Below are 26,233 nucleotides of genomic sequence, written 5' to 3'. Positions count from 1 at the left end.
GTTTTCCACTTTTATTGTTCTGTAACACAAGTAGTTAAGAAAATAAATACCTATGTAAATGCAGCTTCAAAGCAGGACCTCCAGCATCATGTTGCATCCTTTTTCAGCATTTTATGTAGAAATTCCACAGCAGCAACTCAGAGAGGGAAGCTAGAAAGCTAGAAAGCCTTTACTATTGGAATTATTTTCTATTATGTTAATTACTTAGGACTTTCTGTGTGTGTGAGGGTTTCTTTAATGCAGATTTTGTCATCTATAGACCACATGTGAGCTTTTTATGATCCAAGTGATTTTATAAAATGAAATGTATAAAGGCCTCTTTAAATTAAAAATTCTAAATAGTAAGTTTTATGAAAGCATTTAAGGCATGCTTAGTTTTTACTCAAAAGCAGTAAGAAAATAAATATATTCAGGGTAATATTTACTGTAAGGCCACACACTTCAACTCTGTAATTGATTATATTATCAAATGAAATCTGGCAATGGATAAAAAGAATGCATTATGACCAGGTTGGGTTTTATCTCAGGAATAAAAGGTTGACTCAACATTAAAAATAACCAATGTAATTCACTGTAGCAACATCAAAAGAAGTAAAACTATGTGATCATCTCAGAAGTTGAAGGAAACCTCTTGAATATACTAAAAACTGCTGAATTATATGCTTTAAAAAGGTAAATATTACAGTATGTAGATTATATCTCAAATGTTTTTCAAAAAAAAGGTGCAGAAAAATTATCTGACAAAATTCAAGACCCATTTATGATTTAAACACACACACACTCTCTTCGGCAAACGAGCAAGAGAAGGGATTATCAACCTGAAAAGACCATTTACCAAAAAGTCTACAGCTAACATCATATGAGTGATGAAGACTGAATGGTTCCCCCTCAAAGACTGGGAACAAGGCACTCTTGGTCAACATTGTGTTGCAGGCCACCGTACATATAAGGTGGGGGGAAGGGGAAGAAAACACAGATTGGAAATGAATAAGACAGTATCTGCTGGTGGATAATAGGACTGCCTACATAGGAAAATCATAGCAATCTTTAAAAAAAAAAAAGCTACTAGAGTGAGTTTAAGCAAAGTCAATATACAAAACTGTATTTTTACATAGGAGCAATGAACATTTAGAAATAAATTTTTACAATTACCATTTATAGTAGCACCATAAAACATGAAATGTAACAAATATATACAAGATCTGTAGGTGAAATGTAGAAAACATTGATAAAATGAAAGAAGACCTTAAAAAAAGATATACCATGTTCATGGATTGGAACATTCAATATTATTAAGATCTCATTTCTCTCCAAATTGATCTTTAGATTCCACAAAACTCCAGTCAAAATCCCAGCAGGAATTTTTGTAAAAATCAAGTTGATTATAAAATTTATATAGAAAGGTACAATTAGAATAGCCAAACATTTCTGAATAAAGAACAGAGTTGAGAGACTCCCACCTAGCTTCAAGAGTCATATAAGGCTAATCAGGTCACTGTGGTACTGGTGAAGTGTTAAACCTATGGATCAATGGAACAGAACAGAGAACCCAGAATTAGACCCATATATAAGTGGTCGATTTTTGACAAGCATTCAAAGGTCATTCAGGGAAGAAAGAATAATCTTTTTAACAAACAGTGCTGGGATATCCATATGTAAAAATATATGAAACTCAACTTACACCACAGACCAAAATTAACTGCAAATGGATCATAACCTAAATACAAAACCTAAAGCTACAAAATACCTAGAAGAAAACATAAGAAAAATCTCTATGGCCTTGAGTTAGGCAAAGATTTCTTAGATATGAAACTAGGTATGATCCCTAAAAGAAAACTGATAAATTGAACTTAGCAAAATTAATATCTGCTCTTCAAAACACACTAAGAAAGTAAGAAAAGCTACAGACTGGCAGAAAATATTTGCAAAATACATCAGATAGGGCACTTAATATCCAAAATATGTAATTAACAATTAAAAAACCCGACTTTCCAAAATATGGGCAAAAGACTTGAACAGACCTTTCACCTAAGATTATGTGGATGGCAAATAATCCTATCAAAAGATGCTCAGCATCTTTAGCCACTAGGAAAATGGAAATGAAAGCCACAATGAAATATCACTGCACACCTATTAAAATGGCTAATTCAAAACAAAACCCTGGCACTACCAAATACTGGGAAGAAAGGAGAGCTACTGAACTTTCATACACTGCTCATTGGAATGCAGAGTGGTACAGTCATTTCACAAAAAGAGTTCTGGCAGTACAACGTATACCTACCATATTACCCACTGGTAATGGATACAGCACATTTTTATTTATCCATCAGTTGGACATTTAGGCATTTTCATTTTTTTAGCCATAATGATGCTATGAAATTTGTGTACAAGTTTTTAAATGGACATGTCTTCATTTCTCTTGGGTATATGCCTGTCAGTAGAACTGCTGGGAATATGGTAACTCTGTGTTTAACTAACCCTTTGAAGAACTGCCAAGCTGTTTTCCAAAGCATCTGCATTCCCACCAACAGTGTATGAGGGTTTCAATTTCTCCACATTCTTGTCAACACTTATTATCTGTCTAATAGCCATCCCAGTGGGTGTAAAGTGATACCTCATTGTGGTTTTGATTTGCATTTCCCCAGACGGTTTAGGATGTTGGGTATATATTCATGTATTTATAGGCCATCTGTAGATCTCCTTTGAAGAATGTCTATCCATGTTCTTTACCCATTTTTCAAACTGGGTTATTTGTCCTTCATTATTGAGTTATATGAGTTCTTTGTATATTCTGGATACAAGTCCTTTATCGGATATATTAGTAAAAATTTTCTCCCATTCTATGGGTTGTCTCTTTCTTGACAGTATCCTTCGAAGCACAAGTTTTTAATTTTGGTTAAGTCCAATTTACTTTTTGTTGTTTATGTTTTGTGGGTCATATTTAAGAAACTATGGCCTAATCCAAGCACCAAGGATTTACTCTATTTCCTTCTAAGAGTTTTTTAGTTTTGCCTTTTACATTTAGGTCTTTGACCCACTTAGAGTTAATACTTTTGCATGTGGACATCCAGTTGTTCCAGCACTATTTGTTGAAAAGTAGGAAAGATAAATTTCTGAAGAGAATGTTTGTTTTCTCTGAAGAAAAAAGGACAAAGGTGCTAAGTGGAAAATATAAACTAAATTACCCTAATCAAATATGAATAATTTATTTTAAAAATTCACTGTAAAGCATATCATATGAAGTAAACCTGGTATCAGACTTGAAACACTTTCACTAGGGCAAGAGCAAGTAACCGTTAAAGGCAGTGAAGGAAATATTTGTGTCTTCCATGTTTGTCCAGTTTATCCAGCATTTGAAGAAATAATGCAAAACACTAATTTCTTAAACTACAGTATATATTAGTACAGTAGTAAAATGCATCAGCAAAGAACAGACACCTACAGATATGAACCTAGTTTTAAGTAAAGTTCAGGCCAAAACTTGGATTTATATAAACAATAAGTTAAAAGGTGGTGATTTACAAATAGGCTTCCTTTAAATAAGATTTATCCGGTGCATCTAAACTCATTCTATTGCAAACAAAAACCACAATATCTAGACTTCTCAGCAATAGCTCTTGCAGAAAATGTAGTACAACTCTGGTTACATCTCAAAACTTAAGCCTTTGTTTGAGGTAGAACAAACAAACATATAAAAATATACAATTTAAGGAGAATTTCAATTAATAAAACTCAACTTTTACCTGGTCATTAATCTTCTGCAATTTTAAGTTTTCATATTAACTGTACTTTGTGAATATTCACTCAATGACAAGAAGAGTAAATGTTTTACACACAGAGATGAATCATGTGTTTCTTTTATCCATTTCAAACACTCCCCATATGTGAAAGTACATATACCTGTATGTTTTTCTATTCATCTTTTCAACTCTGGGTGTGAGAGAATGGAGAAAATTGTTCTTTGTATGTTTCCATCTTCAGATTATTTAAGCTCCTTTAAATTTCTGAAAAAACTCATTATATAATTAAGACAAATATTTTCATAACCATTGTCTCAACTGACCATCTTTTTCTAATTTATTAATCGCACGGCGTGAATCCCATTATTCACTCAACACTGAAAATACATTTATTTCAGCCTCCCTGCAAACACAAGGAGACTTCAGAAGGAGAAGTTGGAATAAGGCTTCTCCTCATTCTCTGATGGGCATCGGGCTCTTCCGGTGGTCAAGTAAGTACCCACTCTATTACTCAAAAATAGTGTTTCCAAGTCCAAGGACAATGGATTGTGAAAATGACATCACCTATGTACTTCCCGGACTACATTTCCCAGCTTCGTTGCAGCACATTTCTGTTTTAGGGTACCCTGGCAAAGGGATTTTGTGGTATTTGGTATTTTAAGTTAGCCTAATTTTCAAACCACATCTTAATTTTCTTATGTAAGTAAAAATTATATCCAAGGTTTTATAGGTATTCTGTCAACATTCCTTTTACCTTTTTTTTTTTTTTCTGTCAACATTCTTAAGAGCTGTAAACCAAAGCACTTTTAGGGAAGGTAGTCTATCTGTAAGAGTCAATGTTTTAATGACTCTTAGTTGTTATCCTCTCATTTTAAAATAGACTGAACAAGTTAAAAGTACATCCAGTCCCATTAGTCAGTCTTGGAGTAGTATATTCAAAAGCAGCATCTGTTGGCTAGTCTGCTCCTACTGACTTACAGTTTTCTACGATCCAAGTAACCGAAATGCTGCAAACCAAAGTACAAGGTTTTATAATACGCATAATTAGAAATTCTAATTAAGTCAGAATTACAAACTTGTCAACTGTGCAAAATGGTCAATTTATAAAATACAGTAAGTTGAACTTTAAAAAATGTTGACCATTCTTCATAAAAACTTTGACATATTTTAGGTCCCTCATTTGAATGGATATCCATCATTACTTAACAAATGCCTGAATTTATTGGTATTAGCAAAACTTGAACATCTGTAATCCTGTAAAGGTGACCAGTGTTTCCTTGACAAAGTTTTCACTTCAAGTCTTTCTGAATGGTGTTTTAAAGGGTACTGCACTACATCTTTAGCTCTGATCTTTAAGAAACAGATTATTATATCCTTTAGTAACTTTACGAAGTGATTGATGGCACACACTTCTCCATCAAAGAGATGCTCATCTAAGTCTACAAAAAGATAAATATGCCCAGAAAGCTCACATAATATTTTCTGCTGGAGATACAATTCTCTCTGTTTAGGAAGTAGTTCATAGACTGCCATTCTTGAATGGGTTCTTACAATTCGCTCACAAATATTTATGACTTGACATAGACTCTCCGAAGGGAAATGCAAACCATTCTTCTTTTTAACACATAACAGTGACCCAATTTTAGCAACTTTGAGATCCGAAGCATAAAGAGCACTGATGCAGTCCTCACAAGTTAAGAGAGCTGATAACTTATTTGCAATATAACCGGCACAACAGGTGAGTTTTCGCCTGTGATCTGACAGATCGAGTAATGCCTCACTTAGAGAACAGTAAGACCAGTCTTGGCAAATATCCTCTTTGTGAAAAAGAGTCTTTATAACACTGACACCATACTGACGCTGAACTGTCCAAAGGGCCAAGTCTGTCCTTCGAGCAATTGAAATGTCAAGGATGCTTACTTCACTTAGAAAAACTTCGTCTTGTAATCTGTATCTGGTCTCCAAATTATGATAAGCTTTCTGGAATGCCATACAGGTAGGGTTAGAACTGGTTACTAATACCTGTCTAAGCATCTTCAGAAATAATTCCAGATGGTCTTGACTGAATTTGTAAGTCAGAAGATACGGAAAAGGCATGACCTTAGGGAAAACATAATTCTGGTAGAGCCATTTTAAGCTCTCAGCATTAAGTAAAAATCCCAGGAATCCTAGTTTTCGCTTACCTTTAATGATTTGATTGTTGCTGGCGTCAGATAATGTCACAAAGATAGTCTTGGCTTCAATTAGCACACGATTAATTTTACTGTAAGTTTCAGGCAGTAGAGGGCCTTTAAGTCCCTTTCCATAACAGTTCCTACTATTAAAGATGTCAAACAGGTTGTTAATTAAGCGTAAAAAATGGACGGTACCAATACAGTTTTGAAAAGGAGGCAGGCCTAACGACAGCAAGCACTCCAACGCACTGGCCACGCTCTCACTGAACACTTGGGCAGCGCAGTTCATCTTCAGTACATGGTTTTTCAGATTTGCAAGTTTTCTTGGGAGTCTTTCCATATTTGCTAATTCCTGTTCCCCTAGTGCTCCTAACTCCACAAGGTGCTGCCAATGTGCTGTGCCATTAATGAACTGAATGCTTTGCAAATTCTGAAATGCGTTTCTTATTAATCTGAGCAAGTGGCAAGAATCAAAGAAGTATGCAATCTGTTGGCTAGAAGATGAAGGATGCTGAAACGTACACTTCATGTTGTCTCCGTCGATATGTATCCCCAAGGCTTTTGCCATCTGAACACTGTGAGCTGTAGCATCAGACGTAACAGCCAGAACTGTGATCCCTATGTCACTCAGTTTGCCGATGGTAAGACGCAGCAGCTGAGCTTGCAAATATCCAGATGCCCTGTTTACGAAAAAATAACCAAGAGGCGCTCGCCAGTGACCAGAAATACCCACTGCCATTAACAAAATCGTTTCAGAGGCGAGGGGCGTTTCATCGGCATCCAGTGCACCGAGGCCGAAGTCCATAAACCCTTGCAGACGGTGACTGTTAGGGTCCCACTGGAGCTGCTGCTTGAGAGAGAGGCCTTTTATGGTCAGTGAACAATACTGATAGAGCTGCTCTCCCTTCTCCACTCTTCGCTGAAGAAAAGAAAAAACGTTGCTGTTGAAACCTGGGCTGGGTTTGCATTTGGATAACCATCTGGAAAATGGGAAAAAATGAAAACGATAAAATTCAAATGAAGAAATAAAAGAAGGAAAATGCCTTAAATGGTACAAAAGTAGGGGCGTCTGGCTGGCTCAGTCAGTTGAGCGTCCAGCTCTTGGTTTTGGTTCAGGTCATGACTTCACAGTCCTGGATCGGACCCTACATCGGGCTCTGCGCTCAGTGTGGAGTCTGCTTCAGATGCTCTCTCCCTCCCCAATGAGTAAGTAAAATGTTTATTTTTTTAAAAAAGATTTTATTTCTTTATTTATATTAGAGACAGAGAGCACAAGCATGAGAGGTGGCGGGGAGAGGGAGAAACAGGCTTCCCACTAAGCAGGGGGCCCGATGTGGGGCTCGATCCCAGGACCCCGGGATCATGACCCAGCCGAAGGCAGATGCTTAATCGACTGAGTCACCCACACACCCCCAAATAAAATCTTTAAAAAAAAAAAATGGTCCTAAAGTAGCCTCAAATCCCTATAGAAACAAAGCCAAGTATAAGTAGCCAAATTCTACAGTTATTTTCAAGCATACATTCATATAATTACTGTAAAATAAGAAGGTAACAGAGAAACTCAGAGAGGTATTTAAGATGCAAACATACCACGAAACAATTTTCTTGTTCATTTACTTTTTAAAAAAGTATACAAATCAATTACCTAGTTTGTTCTCATTGATGTAGTTATAATTTAGATCATAAACCGGTCTTACCTGTAAATTCAATGAAATGAGAAAACTGCTGAAGGGGAAGGAAACTTTGAGAGTATCTAGCAGATCTACCTCATTTTACAGATTAGGAAACTGAGACAGAGGGAGAGCTTGAACCACATGGCCCTTACTGTGCTGCTAGCTCTGCACAAAGAGGAAACCCAGCTTTCCCAAGGTCCTGCTCATGCTTTTCCCTCCACTCCCTGTAGTCTCAAAATTACGCCCTCAGGGACAATTAAGGTGTCTGCATTTGTCTGCCCTACACAAAGTACCTACATTACTACCTTGGCAGTTCTTTTGTAGTGTCCCTGACCTTCCCAGACTCCTGATTATGCTTTCCTATTAATGTTAGCCTCTGTCTTCAGAATCCTTTTCATTTAGTTCTAATTTATTCTTTCTAATTTGTTAGGGTCAGGAAAGGCAACAGCCAAGGTGAATCACTGTCTAAGATAAGACTAAATGGATTCTGAAGTAGAGACGGAGTGTTCATCTTAACTGGTTTACTTTAAAAAAAAAAAAAAAGATTTTATTTATTTGAGAGAGAGAGAGACAGAGAGCACAAGCAGGCAGAGCGGCAGGCAGAGGGAGAGGGAGAAGCAGGTTCCCCGCTGAGCAGACCCTGACGTGGGGCTCGATCCCAGCACTCTGAGATCATGACCCGAACCGAAGGCAGACGCTTAACAGACTGGGCCACCAGGCGCCCCTGAAGTTTACTTCTGTAACTCAAATGACTTGGGGGGGGGTAATATTTCTTTCCATTTTTTAAAAGATTTTATTTATTCATTTGAGAGAGAGAGAGACAGAGCACAAGCAGAGGGAGGAACAGAGGGAGAGGGAGAAGCAGATTCCCCGCTGAGCAGGGAGCCCAATGTGGGGCTCGATCCCAGGACCCCATGATCATAATCTACACTGAAGGTAGACGCTTAACTGACTGAGCCACCCACAGGCCCTCTTTTTTTTTTTTTTTTTAAGATTTTTTATTTGAGAGAGAGAGAGAGGGCAGGCATGCTAGCATGAGCAGGGGGATGGGCAGAGAGGGAGAAGCAGACTCCCCACTGAACAGGGAGCCCAATGTAGGGCTTGATCCCAGGACCCTGTAATCATGACCTGAGCCAAAGGCAGATGCTTAACTGACTGAGTCACCCAGGCGCCCCAGGGGAGGTCATATTTCTGATTTTTGGGCTCTATTCTAAGCTGCCAAGGTTTCTTCTTGGACAGCTGACCTCTAATTGAGACTCTAACGTACCTCCCTAAGTATTTCAGGACAGGGCTTTCCAAATATTTTGCTGCAACCTAAAAGTTCCATAAATGAAATTTACCCTCACTACATGCCACGCACACACATATATAACATGTGTGTATATAATGCCAATTATGACCCACTAAATTGATTTCAAGATGCACTAACGGATTTGAAAAACACATTTATAGGATGCAAAAGACATATTTTGATTTTAAGTTGCTTTCAACCTATTTAAGACAAAAATATTAATCAAAAAAATTTTAAGTATTAATCAGCTGTTGATATTTTAAAATAGTAAGATAATGACAAAACAGGGCAATGCTATAGCCCACTAGTACGCTGATTGCCCTTTGCAAATGTGTCTCCAAATTTTAATTGTTAAAATTTTTTTTTCTTGCGTTAGGATTCCTCAAGTGAACACCAAAGATGCTAACCGTGTTGCATATGGAATCAGTATGTAATGAAACTACTGCATGCCTCTACGTAAAAGTTTTTATTTTAAATAGGCTAAGAAGGGACGCCTGGGTGGCTCAGTTGGTTAAGCAACTGCCTTTGGCTCAGGTCATGATCCCAGGGTCCTGGGATCGAGTCCTGCATTGGGCTCCTTGCTCAGCAGGAACCCTGCTTCTCCCTCTGCCTGCCACTCCCCCTGCTTGTGTCCTCTCTCTCTCACAAATAAAATCTCTAAAAAAATTAATAAATAGGCTAAGAAAGCTTACGTTCTTTGACTTTGATTTTTAAGTGGAATTCTAAATGGTATCTTAATGTTCATAGCTACGAGAATGAGGTCTTGAATATCAGACAGAAAGATATGTGGCCTTGTTTCTAAAAGTTTTTGTAACTGAGAGTGGAAATACCCAAACCGTTTGTGACTTAGAACTGTAGAGAAGTGACTGATTTCTGTCTCAAACCTTTCTTCCCTCTCAAAATGAAAAAATTTTTTGATTAAAAAAATGTGTCATTTTTTTACAAAGTAAAACAATACCAAAAAGTACAAAAAATAATAGTCACTTTAATATTTCAGGGACGTTCTTCTAGATTTATGTATATACACCTAGATACAATTTTCAAAATTTATACTGAATCTATTTTTTTTACTTAATAGTAACGTTACAGAAATATTTTTCTGTGTCCTTAATTACTAACCTACCGCAATTTAAATGTGTACATGGTATACCATAGTATAGGTAATTTAACTAACCTATATTGAAAGATGCTCAGGTTGTTTCCATTTTTTAGAAAATACAAACAGCACCGTACTGTGTACTTGGGTGCACATATACACATGTACATATTCATGTCACTTATGCAATTCCTAGTAGTAGGATAGAAAGGTAAATTTACTTACACTAGCATTGAAATGAATGGATTCAACTTTTTTTCCTAAGATTTTATTTATTTATTTGACAGAGAGAGAGCACAAGCAGGGAAATAGCAAAGGGAGCTCTAGAGGGAGAAGGAGAAGCAGTCTCCCCGCTGAGCAGGGAGCCTGACATGGGGCTCGATCCCAGGACCCTGGGATCATGACCTGAGCTGAAGGCAGTCGCTTAATCAACTAAGCCACCAGGTGCCCCTGGATTCAACTTTTATAAGAAATTAAAAACAAATTTTGGACCTCTGGTGCACATAATTGGGTGAATCAATTTAAAATTAATTCACATTCCCAAATTTTCTTTCACAGAGTTTTTACCAATAATTTACATTCTCATCAACATGATCTTTTAAATTAAACAATAGCTTATTTATGGAGTGATCATAGGGAGTCCACTGTGTGGCTTAAAACTCTGCCTGGAAAAATTATAGCGTCGAAGAGCCATAATGCTGAGCTGAGTGTTTTTCAAGACTATTAGATCCTCCCATGGTCTTGTTTACCTTTCAATCTCTCATATCACCTTCCCTATTAGAGGGAGCTAATTTACTAAATTGCAATGAATACCTAAATAGAAAATTAGAAAAAAATCTCTAAGATCATTCCATATCTATCACTGTTACAATAAGGAAGGCTAAGGATGTTATGACATTCTTACAAAAGATATGTGAAAACGAACCTTCAAGACCCAAAGAACTGAAATTATAAGAAGCAGAGCTCTGGAAAGGTTCTGGACATAAAGAATTCAAGAGAGAACTGAAAAAGATCCAACATCAGTGCACAGAAAATTAGAGAAGGGACTGATAGTGGCTAAGAATTAGAGAAAGATACAACAAGTAGAAATTAGTGAGGGAGGTACCTGTCTGAACCAAGGGTTTTTAAAAATGTAAGTCTGGCTTGGTCTGTCATCATCTAATTGTTTACCATATAACTATTTCTCCATCATCACAGAGGGGGAAAAAACAACTATTCACATTTTCTCCTTTCTCCCCAAACTTCTTTTATCTCCTTCCCCAACTCTCAGCTATTATCTTTTTAAGTAGGCTCCACGCCCAGTGCAGAGCCCAATGTGGGGCTTGAACTCACAACCCTGAGATCAAGATGTGAGCCGAGATCAAGAGCAGGTCGCTTGACAGATTGAGCCACCTAGGCGCTCCTCAGCTATTATCTTTTGTCACTGAGAAAACAGAAGCAATCTAATAAAAACTCATTTTCCTGCCATCAATCTGTTAACCTACTGAATCTTATCTCCGCCTTCCTTCCTGTTTACATGAGTGAATTGTCCCTGTTCCTCATTAAAGCCAGACGTCTCTCCACAATGGTGTCAGATGTTATCCCCCACAATTATCCTTTCTCCCGTGCATCACCAATTTTCTCCCCCACTAGATCATTCCCTTGAGCGTGCAAACACTGAACAACTGTGCTCTCGACAGACGCCCTCCCCTCCACCTATGCTTCCTTCGCCCCCACAGATCCATATCTCTGCTCCTTACATAGCAAAACTCCTTGAGAATCCATAATCATGGTCTCTCTTTCTTAGGCTTGATCAATATAAATAAATGTCCAATAGCTGGAGAATGCCCCGGTTAAGTAAGGCACAACTTCCTGATACTATGCAGTTGTTAAAGATCATATATGTAAAAAACTAATAAATCTAAGAACAGGAAAAAGACTGGAAGAAAATTCCCTAAATGTTAATAATAATTAAATGAGTGAATTGTCCCTGCTCCTCATTAAGGCCAGACGTCAGTAAGGTTCAGAAACCACAGGAAGGAGTTGGCCTATAGGTTGTGGGTAATGGGGAGGCTTATGTTATGCATCAGGAAAGTGACTATTATCCGGCTGAATTGTGTCCCTCAAAAAAGATATATTGGAGTCCTAATCCCCTAGTACCTCAGAATGTGACCTTATTTGGAGATATGGTCTTTACAGAGGTAATCAAGTTAAAATGAGGTCATTAAAGTGAATCCTAATCCTACATGACTGGCCCTCATAAAAAAGAGGAAGTTTGGGCATGAAACACACATATATAATGGAAGATGATGTAAGGAGACACAGGGAAGAAGACCACCACCTACAAGTCAAGAAGAGAGGCACAGAACAGACCCTCCTCCCTCACAGCCCTCAGAAGGAAGTAACCCTGATGACACCTTGATTTTGGACTTCTAGCCTCCAGAACTGTGAGACAATAAATTTCTGTCATTTTTAAGCCAAATACATACATACATAGGCATCTGTAAAGCCAGTGATAAAAAAAAAATAGTAAAAGTATTACTTTTATAAGACATTACTGTAAAGCCTCTGTGTTATTTGCTTATAACACAGGGTTATAACACTAAGAGTTATAAATACATCTATGTATTTTGACCACAAATCCTACAAAATTATTTACCAAAATCTCCTCCCTGAACAACCTGCCCCAGGCATCAACTACAGTGCTTACAAAAATGCAGATTTTTATGCTTAGCCTCAAACCAATCGTGACAATCTAGAACTGTTCTAGATTTTCTAGGATACTGATATTAAAACTGCTGAAAGGTTTTAGAAGTCCCCGAACTACTAAAGTATATTAGAATCCAGATTTTTTTTTTTTATCACTGAGAGTGTCTCTGCCATCTGGAGGATGCAAAAAAATTGTCAGACTATATGCCTTCATTTTGTTGGTGAAAATCTTGCTGCTGTGATAATATGCAAATACCACCTAAAAGTTTCTAAAAAGAGAAAATGGATTAATAAATGAGAGTATGAGTACGAACAGCCTTAACACATAAAATGCAACAAAATAATAAAATACTCGTTTTCTTTGACATCTAAAAAGTAATTCACTTACGTCCTGAGGATGGAAGAATGAGGCAGCTTGAGAATCTTTCTTACATAATCATAGACTTTGCTACTGCACAAGTAGAGGGTACATGCAAACTGTTTCATTTCTGTGGAGTACTCAGCTGTTTCTCTCCAGTTATACAACTCCCACTTAAAATCTGTTAAAATAAATTTATTTATTCTTTGTGATGAAGAGTGTATACAGTAACATTTTCGGGTACAGATCATAGCATTTGGATGTAAATGCAGTGGGCATCCAAATCCAAATCCAATCACAGTTTAACTGAGTTTGTTCAAAGGTTAATATCCAATCTTAGGGCCTCCTGACCAATTAATTCCTCCTGTTCATCTTGGATCATTTCACTCAAAAGAGAGAAGAAAAAAGTTTCCACTTGAATCACTATGTTTTACTATTCATTGGCAGCCTAAGTGGAGAATTTTAGAGGAATAGGAAAGAGAATGAAATAATTGGATAAAGCGAAGTCTCTGGGTTATGAGTATATTTATTTGTTTTATTTTGTTCCCTAGTCACCATCTATCTGAGGGTGAAAATGAGACACAAGAAACATTTCTGAGGATAGGATGCTATTCAGATTGAATAGACAACCCTGCCTACCTTGAGGAAAAAAAAAAAATCCTCTTTCCTGGTGGGGATTTCTATTTATTACCTCTGTTCCCCTACTGGAAAAACACAAAATATTCTCCTCCTTTGAAGATACCTACTCTTTTCTAGAAACAAGACATACTTTTTTTTCACCAGAATGTAAATCCAAAATCTCTGCTGCTTTCATCAAAGAGTAAGTCGGCAATACTTATTTTGTCCCTCTTCAAATATCTGGTTCACAAAGAAGAGTAGGTAGTCTTTCCAATGGACATATATATCCTCTATATTTGAGAAAATAATATGGACCCTCATAGAATTTTCAAGCTCAAAGGGAACTGGCAAAATTATCTGGTTCAACTCCAGTATATGGTATCAACCGTATGATCTCATCTCTGGGTAGCAGGGTTATGTGTAATTTTTATCATTTATATATTTCTTTGCTTTTCCTATAATAAACACATTACTTTCAAAGCTGGAAATACCTAAAAGGATTTTGGCAACTACTTTTCCTTCTTTGTGCTTACCCCGACACTTCATGTTTCAGCGAAAAGCACATTTTCATAGGCAGGAGCAGAGTAAATACTTAATGGTAATTCGGAAAAGGGGAACATACCTGAAAACTGTGCTCGTAGCAGACACTCTGTCTCTTCAGAAAGGAGTTTCTCTTCTACTAGTGCATCAATTAATCGTAAGCCCTTTCTCTTCTTGATCATCCTGTAGTTTTTTACAGAGACCAGTCTTTTTTTGGACACTTGGAGCATCTGTTGCACCTCAGCCAGTTTCTCTGCACCTATTGTCAGAGGTCTCTTTAAACTGTAGTTATGGTCCTCGGTAGCAACCTCTTGCGAATTATCAGGAAGTGGCTGTTTGAGGATTTTCTGTCTTGCTTTACCTTTAAGGTGTACACCCTGCAGAACCTGCAAGAGAAACATCAAATTCAGGTTATTTTTTGAAGTTACACAGAAGACGGTCTATAAAAATACCACTAAATGCAAAGCACTCACCTGGTTGCTGTGGAGAGTTAATTATGAAAGAAAAAGGTCAGAATCTCTGATTTTTTCAAATGTATTTATAGGAAAATGTGAAAAGGGTTTTTTGGTTTTTTTCATCTATACAGAAATAGTAACCTGATGCTGAAAGTTAACATGACGCTGAAAGTGTCTGAAATGGTTAAGGTAACAACAGAAAGGTGGTAATTTGGGAAGGCTTCGTGGAAATGAGTTTTGAGTAGTTTTTTAAAGGAGCAATAACGTGACTTAACGGAGGGGACAGGAAAGTTATTTGTGCAAAAAGGAAGGCATAGTGGACAGAGCACGGGCTTTGCAATTAAGACTGATCTGGGTTTGAATCCTGGATCCCTCATTTATTAGCTGTCACTACACTTCTACAATCCCTCATCTCCTCATCTGTAAAATGTGGATAATAATACTGAGTTGTTTTAAGGATAAAATAATTTATGTAAATCTTCTGGCACAACGGCCTGGACTACTGTAGGTCTCAGTAAATAATAACTATTGTTGATTTTACACAAAAGCATGAAAGCAAGTCAATTTCTCACTATGCAGTAGTTTGAAAAGAGAATTTGAAAAAAGAATACAATAGTTTGAAAAGAGAATTCAGAGCAGTTAAATCAAGTGTAGAAATGCACAATTAAAAGGAAGCTCTTAGAGCTTATGAGTTTGGATTTGACACCAACTACATTCTTCTGAATAGAGGAATGAGACAAAACAATACCGAAAGGAGATTCCAATGGATAAGAGGGAAGGGTAGCATCAGGATAGAACAGGTAGATGACTACTGCAGGCTGTGCAGACAGTGAGGAGCCATGTATAAAAGGGTGGCCAAGAGGTGGCCAAGAAACGAAAGAATGTAACACGAGTACTGGTAACTGACTCATGGAAAGCCCTCTCTTTTCTGTATATAACTCTCTATATCAATGCTAATAATTAGGTACATTTTTGGTCAAGATCAATAACATTATTGGAGGAGTCCTAAAAAGGCGTCATTTCGAAGTATTCTGGAAACTGTCTCACACTTAAACAAAAGCCTGAATTCTAAGGCATCTACTAGTTGATTCTTGTGATCAGTTTAGTAATCTTAATGTGTATCTTGACAACGATTTGCATATTTATACCTAATTTAAAAAAAAAATTCCAATATTACATATAGATTAAAAAAAAAAAACCCAAAATGAGTTTTCTAAGCATTTAAAATTATTGGATTTATTTTAAGACTTAGGATTTTTTTAAATCTCATGTGTGGTATCTTGGTTTTTAAAGGCTCTGTAGAATTTAGGTTTTTTTACACCTAGATTTAAGTACCTTGTATAGAGAAACAGAAGGCACAGCTCCTTTTTTCAGCTTTCTTCTTATGCCATATGACTCAAAGTCACTTTCTTGAAAATGTTTGGAACATAGTATAGCACCTGGTCCTGGGATCCAAATCTTTTTGCTTCTGGGGTCCACACGATTAACAGCCCTGATCCATTTTGAGCGCTGTATGGTATCAGTTGGAAATCTACAGCAATCATATTAAAGTTCCATTAACATGAAAATATTATAGTAATACTACAGTAGTATTTATTACATAAACCCATTTATTATTTAACTGCTTTACATAAACATCAAGTCCAGTTAAAGTTTAACTTACTCAATCTGATTTCATTTTTCAAAGTTCTTTGGTTTTTTTGAATCCAAGACTTCAGTATCTAAGTGATCTCATTTGCTTCAATTTGTACGAGGGCAATTCTCATATTAAATATCCTACCATATTTTGTCTTCACTGCCTACACTTAACAGAATTTGCTCAAATTTAGTATGTGCATCTTTAAACACATCCACAAATTCTGTGCTTCTCCTCCTATCAAGAGATGGAGCCTAATGCCCCTCCCCTTGAGTGTGGGTTAGAGTTAGTGATTTGCTTCTAAGAAATAAAAAAAAAGCAGGAGTGACAATGGGCTAAGTAAGACTAGATAATAAAAGGCACTTGGTCCCTCTACTGAATGATTTTTTTCTCTGGGGGGAACTTCTCTGCCATGTAATAAGCAGTCCTATAGAGATACAGGTCTACTGGGCAAGAAACAGGCTTCCAGCCAAAGGCCATGTTGAGTGAGCCTTTCTGAAAGTACACCCTTCAGCCTCACCAAGTGTTCAGAAGATTCTGGTATTGGCTAACATCTTACTGCAACCTTATGAAAAACCCTGTAACACCCAGTTAATCCACTCCTGAATTCCTGCCCTCAGAATTCATGTGAGATGTTTGCACACTGCATTTTTAAAAAAATTTGTTACTGAGCAGTAGATAACAAGTACACTTCCCATACTCAGTTTTCCTCTTTTTTTGAAAGGCACCACTTTTTCCCAGCCTTGAATATAAAAATTACCTTGGAGGTCTCTATTTTTAAGCCCAAATTACTATGTTTAGAAATTGTGAGGAAAAAAAAACTATGAAACTGATATAATGAAAATCACAAAACTACTCTTTCTGCACCTTCTTCCTTGATTTGTCCTGGGGACAGATCTACAGGTAGCTGTGTGATTTTTGTATATTTTAACTTAGGTTTTAAAGCATGTAGTTATGAACTGAAAACTAGTGAAAATTTTAAGTTCCTCAGCTCATGGTAGGGAAAAAATACAGCAGTATAGTAAAACAGAATTCTGAGATATTGAATTCTGAAAGAATTGGAAAGAACACTGAATTGGAGAAAGAACACTGAATTAGAAAACCTGTATTTAAGCTTCAATGACCTTTTATCAGCCATGTGGTATTAGATACCTCTCTCAATCTTTGAGCCCCCTCACAGGGTTGTTGTAAGGGTGCACAATGCGACAAATGCACTCAAAAGCCTTTGTAAATGGTAAAGTACTACCCAGAGTTTGTTCTTTCCTAGGAACAACAATTCCACTTTCAGGACTTTCATTGTATTGTTCCAGGAAGATAATGCTACTTGATCAAAAGGAAGGTCTTTTTCTAATAAAGGCGAGGCAAATCTATCTCTTTTCACTGAGTTCCTTTCTTCACTAATGGCACATGCTTGTGAGGCAGCTTTTCCACAGACTGGGTGTAGTCTCTAACCACACAAAGGACAGTAAAAAGGTAGCTAGTCCACCAAGTTCTACTACTAGCCTGATCCTCTGATGCAGTTTCCTGACCGGCATGCCTGCTGACCACACCCATCAATCCCCTTAACCCGTGGAATGGCCTGGGCCATCTGGAGCCCTTGAAGTAGGTATAGCAAGCCAGTCCCAAAAAGCTCTGTTGGTTTGCCCCAAAGTACTAAACAAAATGAAAGGGTTGGGAAAATACTGTAGTCTAACCAGCATGACTAGTTTGAATTCCAAACAAAATTAAATTGGTAATAATAATTGATACTACATTTAAAGCATTTACCTTGTGCCACAAATATACGTGTGTGTGTGTTTAAAGTTTATTTAAGTAATCTCTACATCCAACCGTGGGGCTCAAATTCATGATCCAAGATCAAGAGCTGCCCACTCTTCCAATTGAGCCAGCCAGGCACCCAGGTGTGTGTGTGTTTTGAAAACTTACTTTTAGTCTTACAAAAATTATGCACGACATGCGTTTTTATCCTTTCACAGAAGATGAAACCAAGACCAGACCTAAGTACAGCTACCAGTAAATAGTAGTTGAAATTGGAATTCATGTCTCCCTATTCTAAAGCCTCCTCTGGCAAAAGAAAAATCCTAAACCAATCATCATCTCATATATACATTAATGAATTGGTTTACACTAATACAGAATCCATTTTCTCTCTCCTGCTGATTACGCCTTTTTTATACCACCGGAAGAAATTTACCTTTGGCTCCCTGCATATATTTTCCAGAAAAAGTGGCTAACAAAATCCTTTCTACAGTGGTTGCCTCTGAGGAGAGAGAGAAAGGATTGAGGGGGTAACGTTTTAACTATAACTGTAACTTAATTCTCTTTTAACAGGGAAAAAAAACCCTGAAACAAGGCAAAATGTTAATATCTACTTAATTCTAGTGGTGGGTACATAGATGTTTGTTATGTATTATTTTTTGCCTGATAGTGTTTTTGAAATGTTTCATAATTAAAAGTTTAAAATAGAATTATATAATTCAGGTAAAAACTCTTCCAAATTATCATACATATATTACTTTAGTTATGAAATAAATTGTTTAATTGCTTTACACCAACAAAAACAGAATGAAAGTGTCACTTCTTTAAACTTGCCAGTCCCATCTCATATTTAACCATTTATGTGTCTAAGTTCCAGTATTCTCTTAACAATTTCCACACCTTTAGTCATTTTGATTCATGGTTTTCAGCCACAGCCCCTTGCCTGTGTCCCTGCAACATCTTTCACAACTCTGGTAATGGTGCTGGGGATGTTGGGGAAGGCTTCAGAAGAGATAATATTGGAGCAAGAACTGAAGTGTCGATAGGAGTTTGCCATGCAGACAGTGGCCACACCAAGCAGATGCAAAAACACAGAGATATAAAATAAATACTGGATCTTACTTCATAAAGCATTGAAAAATAAGTTAATTTGGAAGCTGAAGAGGGTTAAAGGAGAGTACAGAGGTAGCTGGTACTGGTTACAGATGGGCTGGAAGGATGGCTAGAGGTCAGGTCATAAAAGATCTTTTATGCTCCAGTAAGTTTGGGATCTATCCTTCAGATCAGTGACCTCCAGAGAATGCACTCATCTACTGAGATCTGAAGAACATATTAGAATCCATTTTTATAATTTTTTGCCCCATCCTTTGATTTGTGTTTCATAATATATATTAGTACATCACTTCATGTATGTAATTTATAAATCACCATGCATATATCAGGGGCCTGTACTCAAATTTCCTTATGGAGAGGGCTCCATGATCAAGAAGTTTGAAGATGATGCCTCTGGGCAATGGCAAGTTGACAAATTCTTTCCCACGTTACCTTTTGCTGAACCCTTCTGATCAATACTACCTTGTTGCTAGGACTAACATCATAGTATTCTAACTCCTCTCCCTGTCTCTCCTTTCTCCTGCCTTCCTTACAACTTCCTAGGTATAGGAAGACAAAGATGATTCCCTCCCATTCATACATAAGGACATGTGTTTCATTCAGCACACATATACAATAAGAGAAAACAGAGGGAATGTAATTCACGTTTGGAAGAGAGGTATAGAAGGAAAGGCTCCACAGAAGAGCTTGGACTGTGTCTTTTAGGCACTGAAAAGTTCAGATTAAAATCCTTTCTTCAGGAAACTAGCATAAAATTTGCATTTTTAGAAAAATCATTTCTGGGAATCAGGAAAGTGGAATGAATGGGGAAGAAATCAGCCTGGAAGAATCATAGCAGACTACTGTAATAATTACATCACTTTCTTTTCTTAAAATTAAGCAGGTCTTACTTTGGTCCTCAATATATAAAATAAACAAAAGCAATAAACGAACTCTTCCTCATTTAAAGAACCTAAGAAGTCATAAGAAAAGCATGGCAGCAAAAAATTGAAAAATTAGAGAAAAACGAGATAAGTAGGGACACAGTGTCAATAAAATCAATGGAGGTGAGAGTTTCATGGAGTAGCTGATATGATTAAAAGTTAAAAAGAGGTCAAGAGAAGGATTTAGAAGAGCTCACTTAGATTTGGGAAGATTACTGGTGACCCTTTGTCAGTGCATTAGAGCAGTAGTGACAGGTATCTGGCTACAATAGCTTGAAAAGTCAATAGGACTTGGGGAAATAGGTGTATGCTCCTGTTCTGAGGAGCCTGGTTATAGAGGGAAGGAGTGGTAGGGTAGTGCAGTTGTGCACATCGGCTCAAGAGTTTGTGAGTCTGTTTAAAAATGGAAGCAATGTGAGCATGCTCATTGACTTAGACAAGTGATCAGCAGAGAGAGCAGTTTAAAATGAGAACAGGAACAAATTGATGGGGAAAAATCCCTAAGGAGGAAAAAAAAATACAATTACAACAGCTTAGTTGGAGGAATCAGCCCTATTTAAAAAAACAAAACAAAACAATGACTACAAAAGGCCTACCACACATAGTTGAAACTCCTTAACCTTTTCTTTTTAAATGTCTTCAAGCTACTTTTCCCACTCCTCTGGTTATCTGCACTTCCCTTCCCTTTACGTTTGTCCATACTATTCCTATTTAAGTGCTATCTAACTCCCAGCCCCGATTAAATTCAAGGTCCAATTCAAATACCACCTGTCCCATAAAGCTCTTTTTGATCTTCTCATAAAGTCCTCTGTCAATGGTTTAACTCTCTACATCTCCTATTACCTTAGTAGACTACCTCTTTTTGAAGTACATTTTTTGTCTGTGAGAATCTGTTTTATTCACTTTTCTACTTCCCATTGTGCCTTAAACTTTGATTTGAATGATATATATATATCACAGATGGACTACAGATGTGTGTTTAAATTAGACTGCTCTGAAAATCTGCCCCACTCTGGAGCCAAATGAAACTTCTTGCCATGACCAGATGCAGCCATTCTGGCCGGCCTTGTAGAGCTCAGTCAATTCTACAGAGTAACTTGCAATGACAGGCAGTACTGGTGAAAACTCATCTACACTCATTCTCGTGAGCAAGCCACACACTCTAATGGAATCGAACACCTTCGACAGTTCTCCCAAACTGCCCTCCTTTCCCGTCTCACGTTAAATAATAAGACGACCGAAAGGTCGAATAACCCCCTTTCGAATAACCCCCGCTAAAAGCCATTAGGTAAGCGGTAGGCAACGAGAAAGAATCAGCAACTTAGAGGTAAACAATGTGCAGGAACAGCAGGAATAACCTTAACTCTCAAACTTCCCCCGTTCCTTTCCTCCACGCTACGCACGTCACGCCACGTCACGTCAACGGCGCGACGCACGCCCGGCCCCGCCCCACCCTGGCCTACTGCCCGCCAGGCCGTGCTGGGAGTTAGACAGCCGGAGGCTGCTCTCACGCACTGGTGAAAGGAGAGGCCGCGCTCCCGGCTCAGCACGGTGTCCCGGGTGCTGCAGCCCACTGCCGAGCAACTTCGGGTCATCTTGCTACGTGGGGCTCCACTTTGGGTGTTCCCGTGACAGCATTAATCGCGACAGATTTAGCTCCGCCCGTGGGCTCGGCGGCTACGACCTTTATTTGTCGGAAAAGGCGGGCTCTTAAGGCGCAAGACTCCTACCCTTCCTCTTCGTGGGCGCTGCGCTTGACGTCGTGACCAATCACAGGCCACGTCGCGCCGCCGCAGCCAATCGGAAAAACCGGGGCATTAAGACGAGCACTTGACAGCTCCTCCCTCTCTGTTCGAGGGTGGTTAGTGGCTTTAGTTGTTGATGGCCTCGTTTTCCTCCTGTTTCGACCCCATCTGGTTACATCCGATGCCATCGGGGTTCTTGTGAGACAGAGCTTGAGAATGCGAAGCGAAGAGGCAAGGGCAAAATTGAGGCGAATCCAGGGGCATGCGGATAGGTCTCCGGTGCGAGCTCAGAAAGTGACTGGAGGATATGGCTGGGGGAAGAGATGGGAGAGGAATAAACGCGGTGCCCTAGAAATATTGAAGACAAAATTGGGACCAAAATAAATTATTTACTGAGAGGCATATCATTTCCTTGCGTTTTATTTGGTAGTTCCTTGATGTGGAGATAATAATATAGGAGCTGTTGGTATGGTTGGCCTGAGATAAGTGACCCCGGAGGAGCTTGAATGAGAGTGAATATGAGGATACGTCGGCTTTTAATTCAACGAACCCTTTTCTACAAGACCCTTTGTCACTATGGGGGAATTAAAAAGGAAATAAGGTAAGGCGCTTGAGGCTCTTGGCGGTAGCACTTGTATAGTGGGGACTCGTCAGTAGTAGTACGAGGAAGGAAGGGACAATGAAATGATTTTGGTTGGGATGTGGGGCATCATGGATAACTTTCAAGGAGTGAGAAGGCCTTAGAATGATGTCTTGTGTAAGTTTACGGCATGAGATTTAAGTTTTCATAGACGAAATAAATTGGGACCAAAATGGGGCGTAGTTTATTTTGTATCTTTGGAGATGTTTAGCATATTAAATGGCTTCTTTCTCTCCTGCTAAACATTGGAGGCCCATTAAGGAAACAGAAAAATGTTTGTACTTTCTATTCAATTTGTTCATTTCCTTCTCCAGCAGGCAAGAGTGATTCCAACATTTCCAAGCCAGATTGCTTCTTTTTCCCCTTTTTGTTTACTTAGTCCAGATTCCTGCCAAAAAGGTATTACTTACTCACATCCACTTTTGCATTATAATATGCTTATATCTTGCTTGAACGAAATTAACAGAGCTTTTGTAGATGTAGTTTTCTTAAAGTCACATGGCCTAAGGATAGTCCTGAATTTGGGGGAAATTGATCCATGGGGATGTGCTTGGTTGGCTGTTATATGTGCAAAGGGTAGGACCTGGATTTAATTCACCTTCAGTTTGTTAGACTATTAGAAACTTTTCTAATACTCAACCAATTAAGACCCAAATAAGGCTAAGTAGAGAGAAAAATTTTCTATTAGAGAGAAAATTTTCTACTACAGAGAAAAAAATTGGTGCTTCAGTTTTTTGGGTAAGAGTTTTACTGACTGTTACATACCATACAACTAACCTACATAAAGTGTACAAATCAGTGGGGTTTAGTATATTCGTGAGTTGGGCAACCATCACCACAATCAGTTTTAGAACATTTTTATAACCACCCTTACCCCCCCGCCCCTGCTAAAAGAAAACCCATTCTCATTAACATTCACTCCCTCTATCTTCCCTACCCTCAGTTCTTGGAAACCACTAATTTTTTTGGTGTAGATTTGCCTATACTGGAGATTTCTTATGAATGGAATCAGAAACTAATACATGGTCTTTTGTTTGTGGTTTCTTTCACTTAGAATGTTTTTAAGGTGCATCCATATTTTAGTCGGTATCAGTACTTCATTTTTTTTTAATTGCCAAAAGTATGGATATACTGCCATGATTTTATTTATCCATTTATCAGTTAAACATTTGGGTTGTTTCCATTATGGGGGGGCTATTATGGATAATTCTGTGAACGTTAGTGTACAAGTTTGTGGACATATGTTTTCATTTCTTTTGAGTATATACCTCAGGGTGGAATTGCTGGGTCATATGCTAACTACGTTTAAACTCTTGAGGATATGTCAAACTGTTTCTCCAAAGTGGCTGGACCATTTTACATTCCCACTAGCAGTGGATGAGGATTCCATTTTCTCCACGTTCTTGCGAGTGTGAAGTTGTACTTCATTGTGGTGGTTGCCCAATTTTTAAGGACTTGGGGTTTGTAGGGAACTTGCTAGAGGATGCTCCTTCAGTGTAGAGGCAATGTCTAAGGTGAATTTGTCTTCACAATCTCTGGCACACAAATAGATAAAGTATGTTCCATAACATACGTGTTTCTGAAAAATACCTCTGCTCAGAAAAATTGTGCATCTGAAAGAAGCAGGGCTTATAGGGAAAAAAGAAAGTTAGCATTGGGCGCCTGGGTGGCTCAGTTGGTTAAGCGACTGCCTTTGGCTCAGGTCATGATCCTGGAGTCCTGGGATCGAGTCCCATATGGGGCTCCTTGCTCGGCAGGGGGTCTGCTTCTCCCTCTGACCCTCCCCCCTCTCATGTGCTCTCTCTATCTCATTCTCTCTCTCAAATAAATAAATAAAATCTTTAAAAAAAAAAAAAAAGAAAGTTAGCATTGATTACTCGAAATCTATGCAATTTGATAATCTCTAAAATAGTGATCAGTACCTGGGGAAGTACTCCTAAGACCTCCCATCCCCTCCCTGCAAGGTAACTTAAGTGGAGACTGCCGTAGGGTATATTAAAAGAATGAGGCTGGTGGATGCTAGACAGTACAGATAGAAGTGGAGCTCGGAGTATAATAATGGGCTGCTAAATGGTATAACCTGTTGAGCACCTGAGGGCATGTGGGTGGAGCTGGGGAGGTAGCCCCAGGTGGAGGCTCTCATTTTTCATTTTCTTTAGTTGAAAGTACCCCTGCAGCCAGTTAAGCATCATGGGTTCGGAGGAAAAGAGGGCTTTTCTTTCTGCTTAATTGGATTCCAGATACTGTGGCTGTCCTAGGAAAGATGAAACTGTGGCTCTCAACGTTATTCTCAAGGCATTCTCGTACAAACGAGTTACTGAAAACTGCTATGCTGCAAAACAGATTTATTTTTTTTTTTTTAAGATTTTATTTATTTATTTGATAGAGACACAGTGAGAGAGGGAACACAAGCAGGGGGAGGGGGAGAGGGAGAAGCAGGCTTCCCGCCGAGCAGGGAGCCCGATGTGGGGCTTGATCCCAGGACTCTGGGATCATGACCTGAGCCGAAGGCAGACGCAGCGACTGAGCCACCCAGGCACCCCAAAACAGATTTACTTTAATGGTGTAGACTGATTAAATGAAAAACTCACTTTATGGGAACCACGAGGAGTCACTGCCCTAGGTATTCTTTAGGGCATACTTCTGGATAGGGAAATACGCAATCCTTCATAAATGTGTAATTTTTTTTGAGTTGTATTTATGTATCTTTATATTTGGTTATAACTTTTACATTTTTGTTGCTATTTTACTGGTGACACTGAGGTTCTCAATTTGATCATTTGATTATCTTTGCTTCCTCCAATAACTTCATATCCAATGATTAAACCTTTTCACTGCTGTTCACATAATGAACCGTTGTGATTATTGAATATATAAATGAGGATATGTAAGCTGTATGAAAGGTATTATTGTAAAAGGCATTGACCATTGTGCAATGTAATTTAAAATACCTTTTTTCAGGAATTAATATTCTTGGAGATGTTGGAAAAAGATTCCTGGGCCTTGGAAGATAATTACTCCAAATATACAGGGGAGGTAGTGTATCAGTATATCTTTCTGTTTTAAATGTACTAAGTGTTCCTGGAACAATAGTACTGAGTTGGAAATAGAGGATTGTCCAAGTAAAGATTTGTGAAGGCTTTGGTGAAATATAATTTCCTGTTATAGAATCTCATTAATTCGGTAGCTTGGGGAAAAAATAACAGGTAATGGTTATTGAACCATTATATGTCAGGCATTGTGCTAGCATTTTATACACACAGTTTTGTTCTTACACTGTTTCTCACAACAACCATATGAAAGCAAATAGACTATTTTAATTTAAGAGACAGGGAGGGGGTGGGGGCTGTTAGAGGATGCTCCTAGAGTATAGGAGAAGCCGAACCCCCCCCCCCCCCAGCAGAGGGAGGAGCAAGGCAGAGCTAGATCCCAGGTCCGAGGTCATGACTGGAGCTGAGCCGAAGGCAAAGGCTTAATGAACTGAACCACCTAGGTACCTCGAAAGCAAATAGACTTTTTGCTTTCTAAGACTGGTATCTTCCTTGTTGAACACCTACCCTTTTGTCGGATTCCTTAGCTAGTTCTACTAGAACCCTTATTGCCCCAATATATTAAAGTGTATTTCTAGTAACATTCTTGCAGAATTTTTCATCCTTTCAGTTCAGAAAGCCTTGGGGTTTGGAAATTATTGATGACCAACTGTAAAAAACTGTTCTGAATCTGATCCTTTCTCCAAAATTTCAGATCTTTTCAGTTCATAAGTTGTACATTTTACCTTTTTTTAA

General features: G+C 38.2%; 2 protein-coding genes across 36 annotated transcripts in view; one reads left to right on the top strand and one right to left on the bottom strand.

Moving 5' to 3' along the window:
* Nucleotides 1-2,747: 2,747 nt before the first annotated feature.
* On the bottom strand, nucleotides 2,748-21,776 carry THAP9 (THAP domain containing 9). 2 transcript variants are annotated; one of them, XM_045880894.3, is made up of 5 exons: nucleotides 21,579-21,776; nucleotides 15,969-16,164; nucleotides 14,261-14,564; nucleotides 13,051-13,201; nucleotides 2,748-6,894 (listed from the first exon to the last, which is right to left on the bottom strand). In XM_045880894.3, exons 1-5 carry the CDS (start codon nucleotides 21,656-21,658, stop codon nucleotides 4,917-4,919), a joined length of 2,709 nt encoding a protein of 902 aa, XP_045736850.1. In that variant the 5' UTR covers nucleotides 21,659-21,776; the 3' UTR covers nucleotides 2,748-4,916. The 2 variants fall into 2 exon arrangements, with proteins under 2 accessions (XP_045736850.1, XP_064440780.1); XM_064584710.1 differs by lacking the exon at nucleotides 15,969-16,164 and having other exon boundaries at nucleotides 21,579-21,742.
* The window catches only part of SEC31A (SEC31 homolog A, COPII coat complex component), an 86,115-nt gene continuing 81,657 nt past the window's right edge, over nucleotides 21,776-26,233 (top strand). For 29 of the 34 annotated variants that reach the window (XM_064584687.1, XM_045880876.3, XM_064584709.1 and 26 more), the window contains exons 1-3: nucleotides 21,776-22,409; nucleotides 22,763-22,847; nucleotides 25,410-25,484. The gene's annotated coding sequence lies outside the window, so the exon portion shown is untranslated. The remainder of the gene's footprint in view (nucleotides 22,410-22,762; nucleotides 22,848-25,409; nucleotides 25,485-26,233) is intronic. The other 5 variants (XM_064584685.1, XM_054508846.2, XM_054508845.2 and 2 more) reach the window with 5 other exon arrangements.

Source organism: Mirounga angustirostris, unplaced genomic scaffold (assembly GCF_029215605.1).
Source record: "Mirounga angustirostris isolate CCGP_5_RB_7025 unplaced genomic scaffold, mMirAng1.0.hap1 SCAF_2, whole genome shotgun sequence".
Classification (NCBI taxonomy): Eukaryota; Metazoa; Chordata; class Mammalia; order Carnivora; family Phocidae; genus Mirounga; species Mirounga angustirostris.
This window is presented reverse-complemented; position numbering and strand designations above follow the sequence as displayed.

What these genes read in the sequence shown, in the direction of transcription:
- THAP9 (XM_045880894.3), bottom strand. Translation starts at nt 21,658, where the DNA reads ATGACCCGAAGTTGCTCGGCAGTGGGCTGCAGCACCCGGGACACCGTG. An exon ending in GCTACGAGCACAGTTTTCAG is followed by an intron (nt 13,202 to 14,260) that starts GTATGTTCCCCT and finishes TTATTTTAACAG; the next exon opens with ATTTTAAGTGGGAGTTGTAT. An exon ending in CATTCTTCCATCCTCAGGAC is followed by an intron (nt 6,895 to 13,050) that starts GTAAGTGAATTA and finishes CCCATTTTCCAG; the next exon opens with ATGGTTATCCAAATGCAAAC.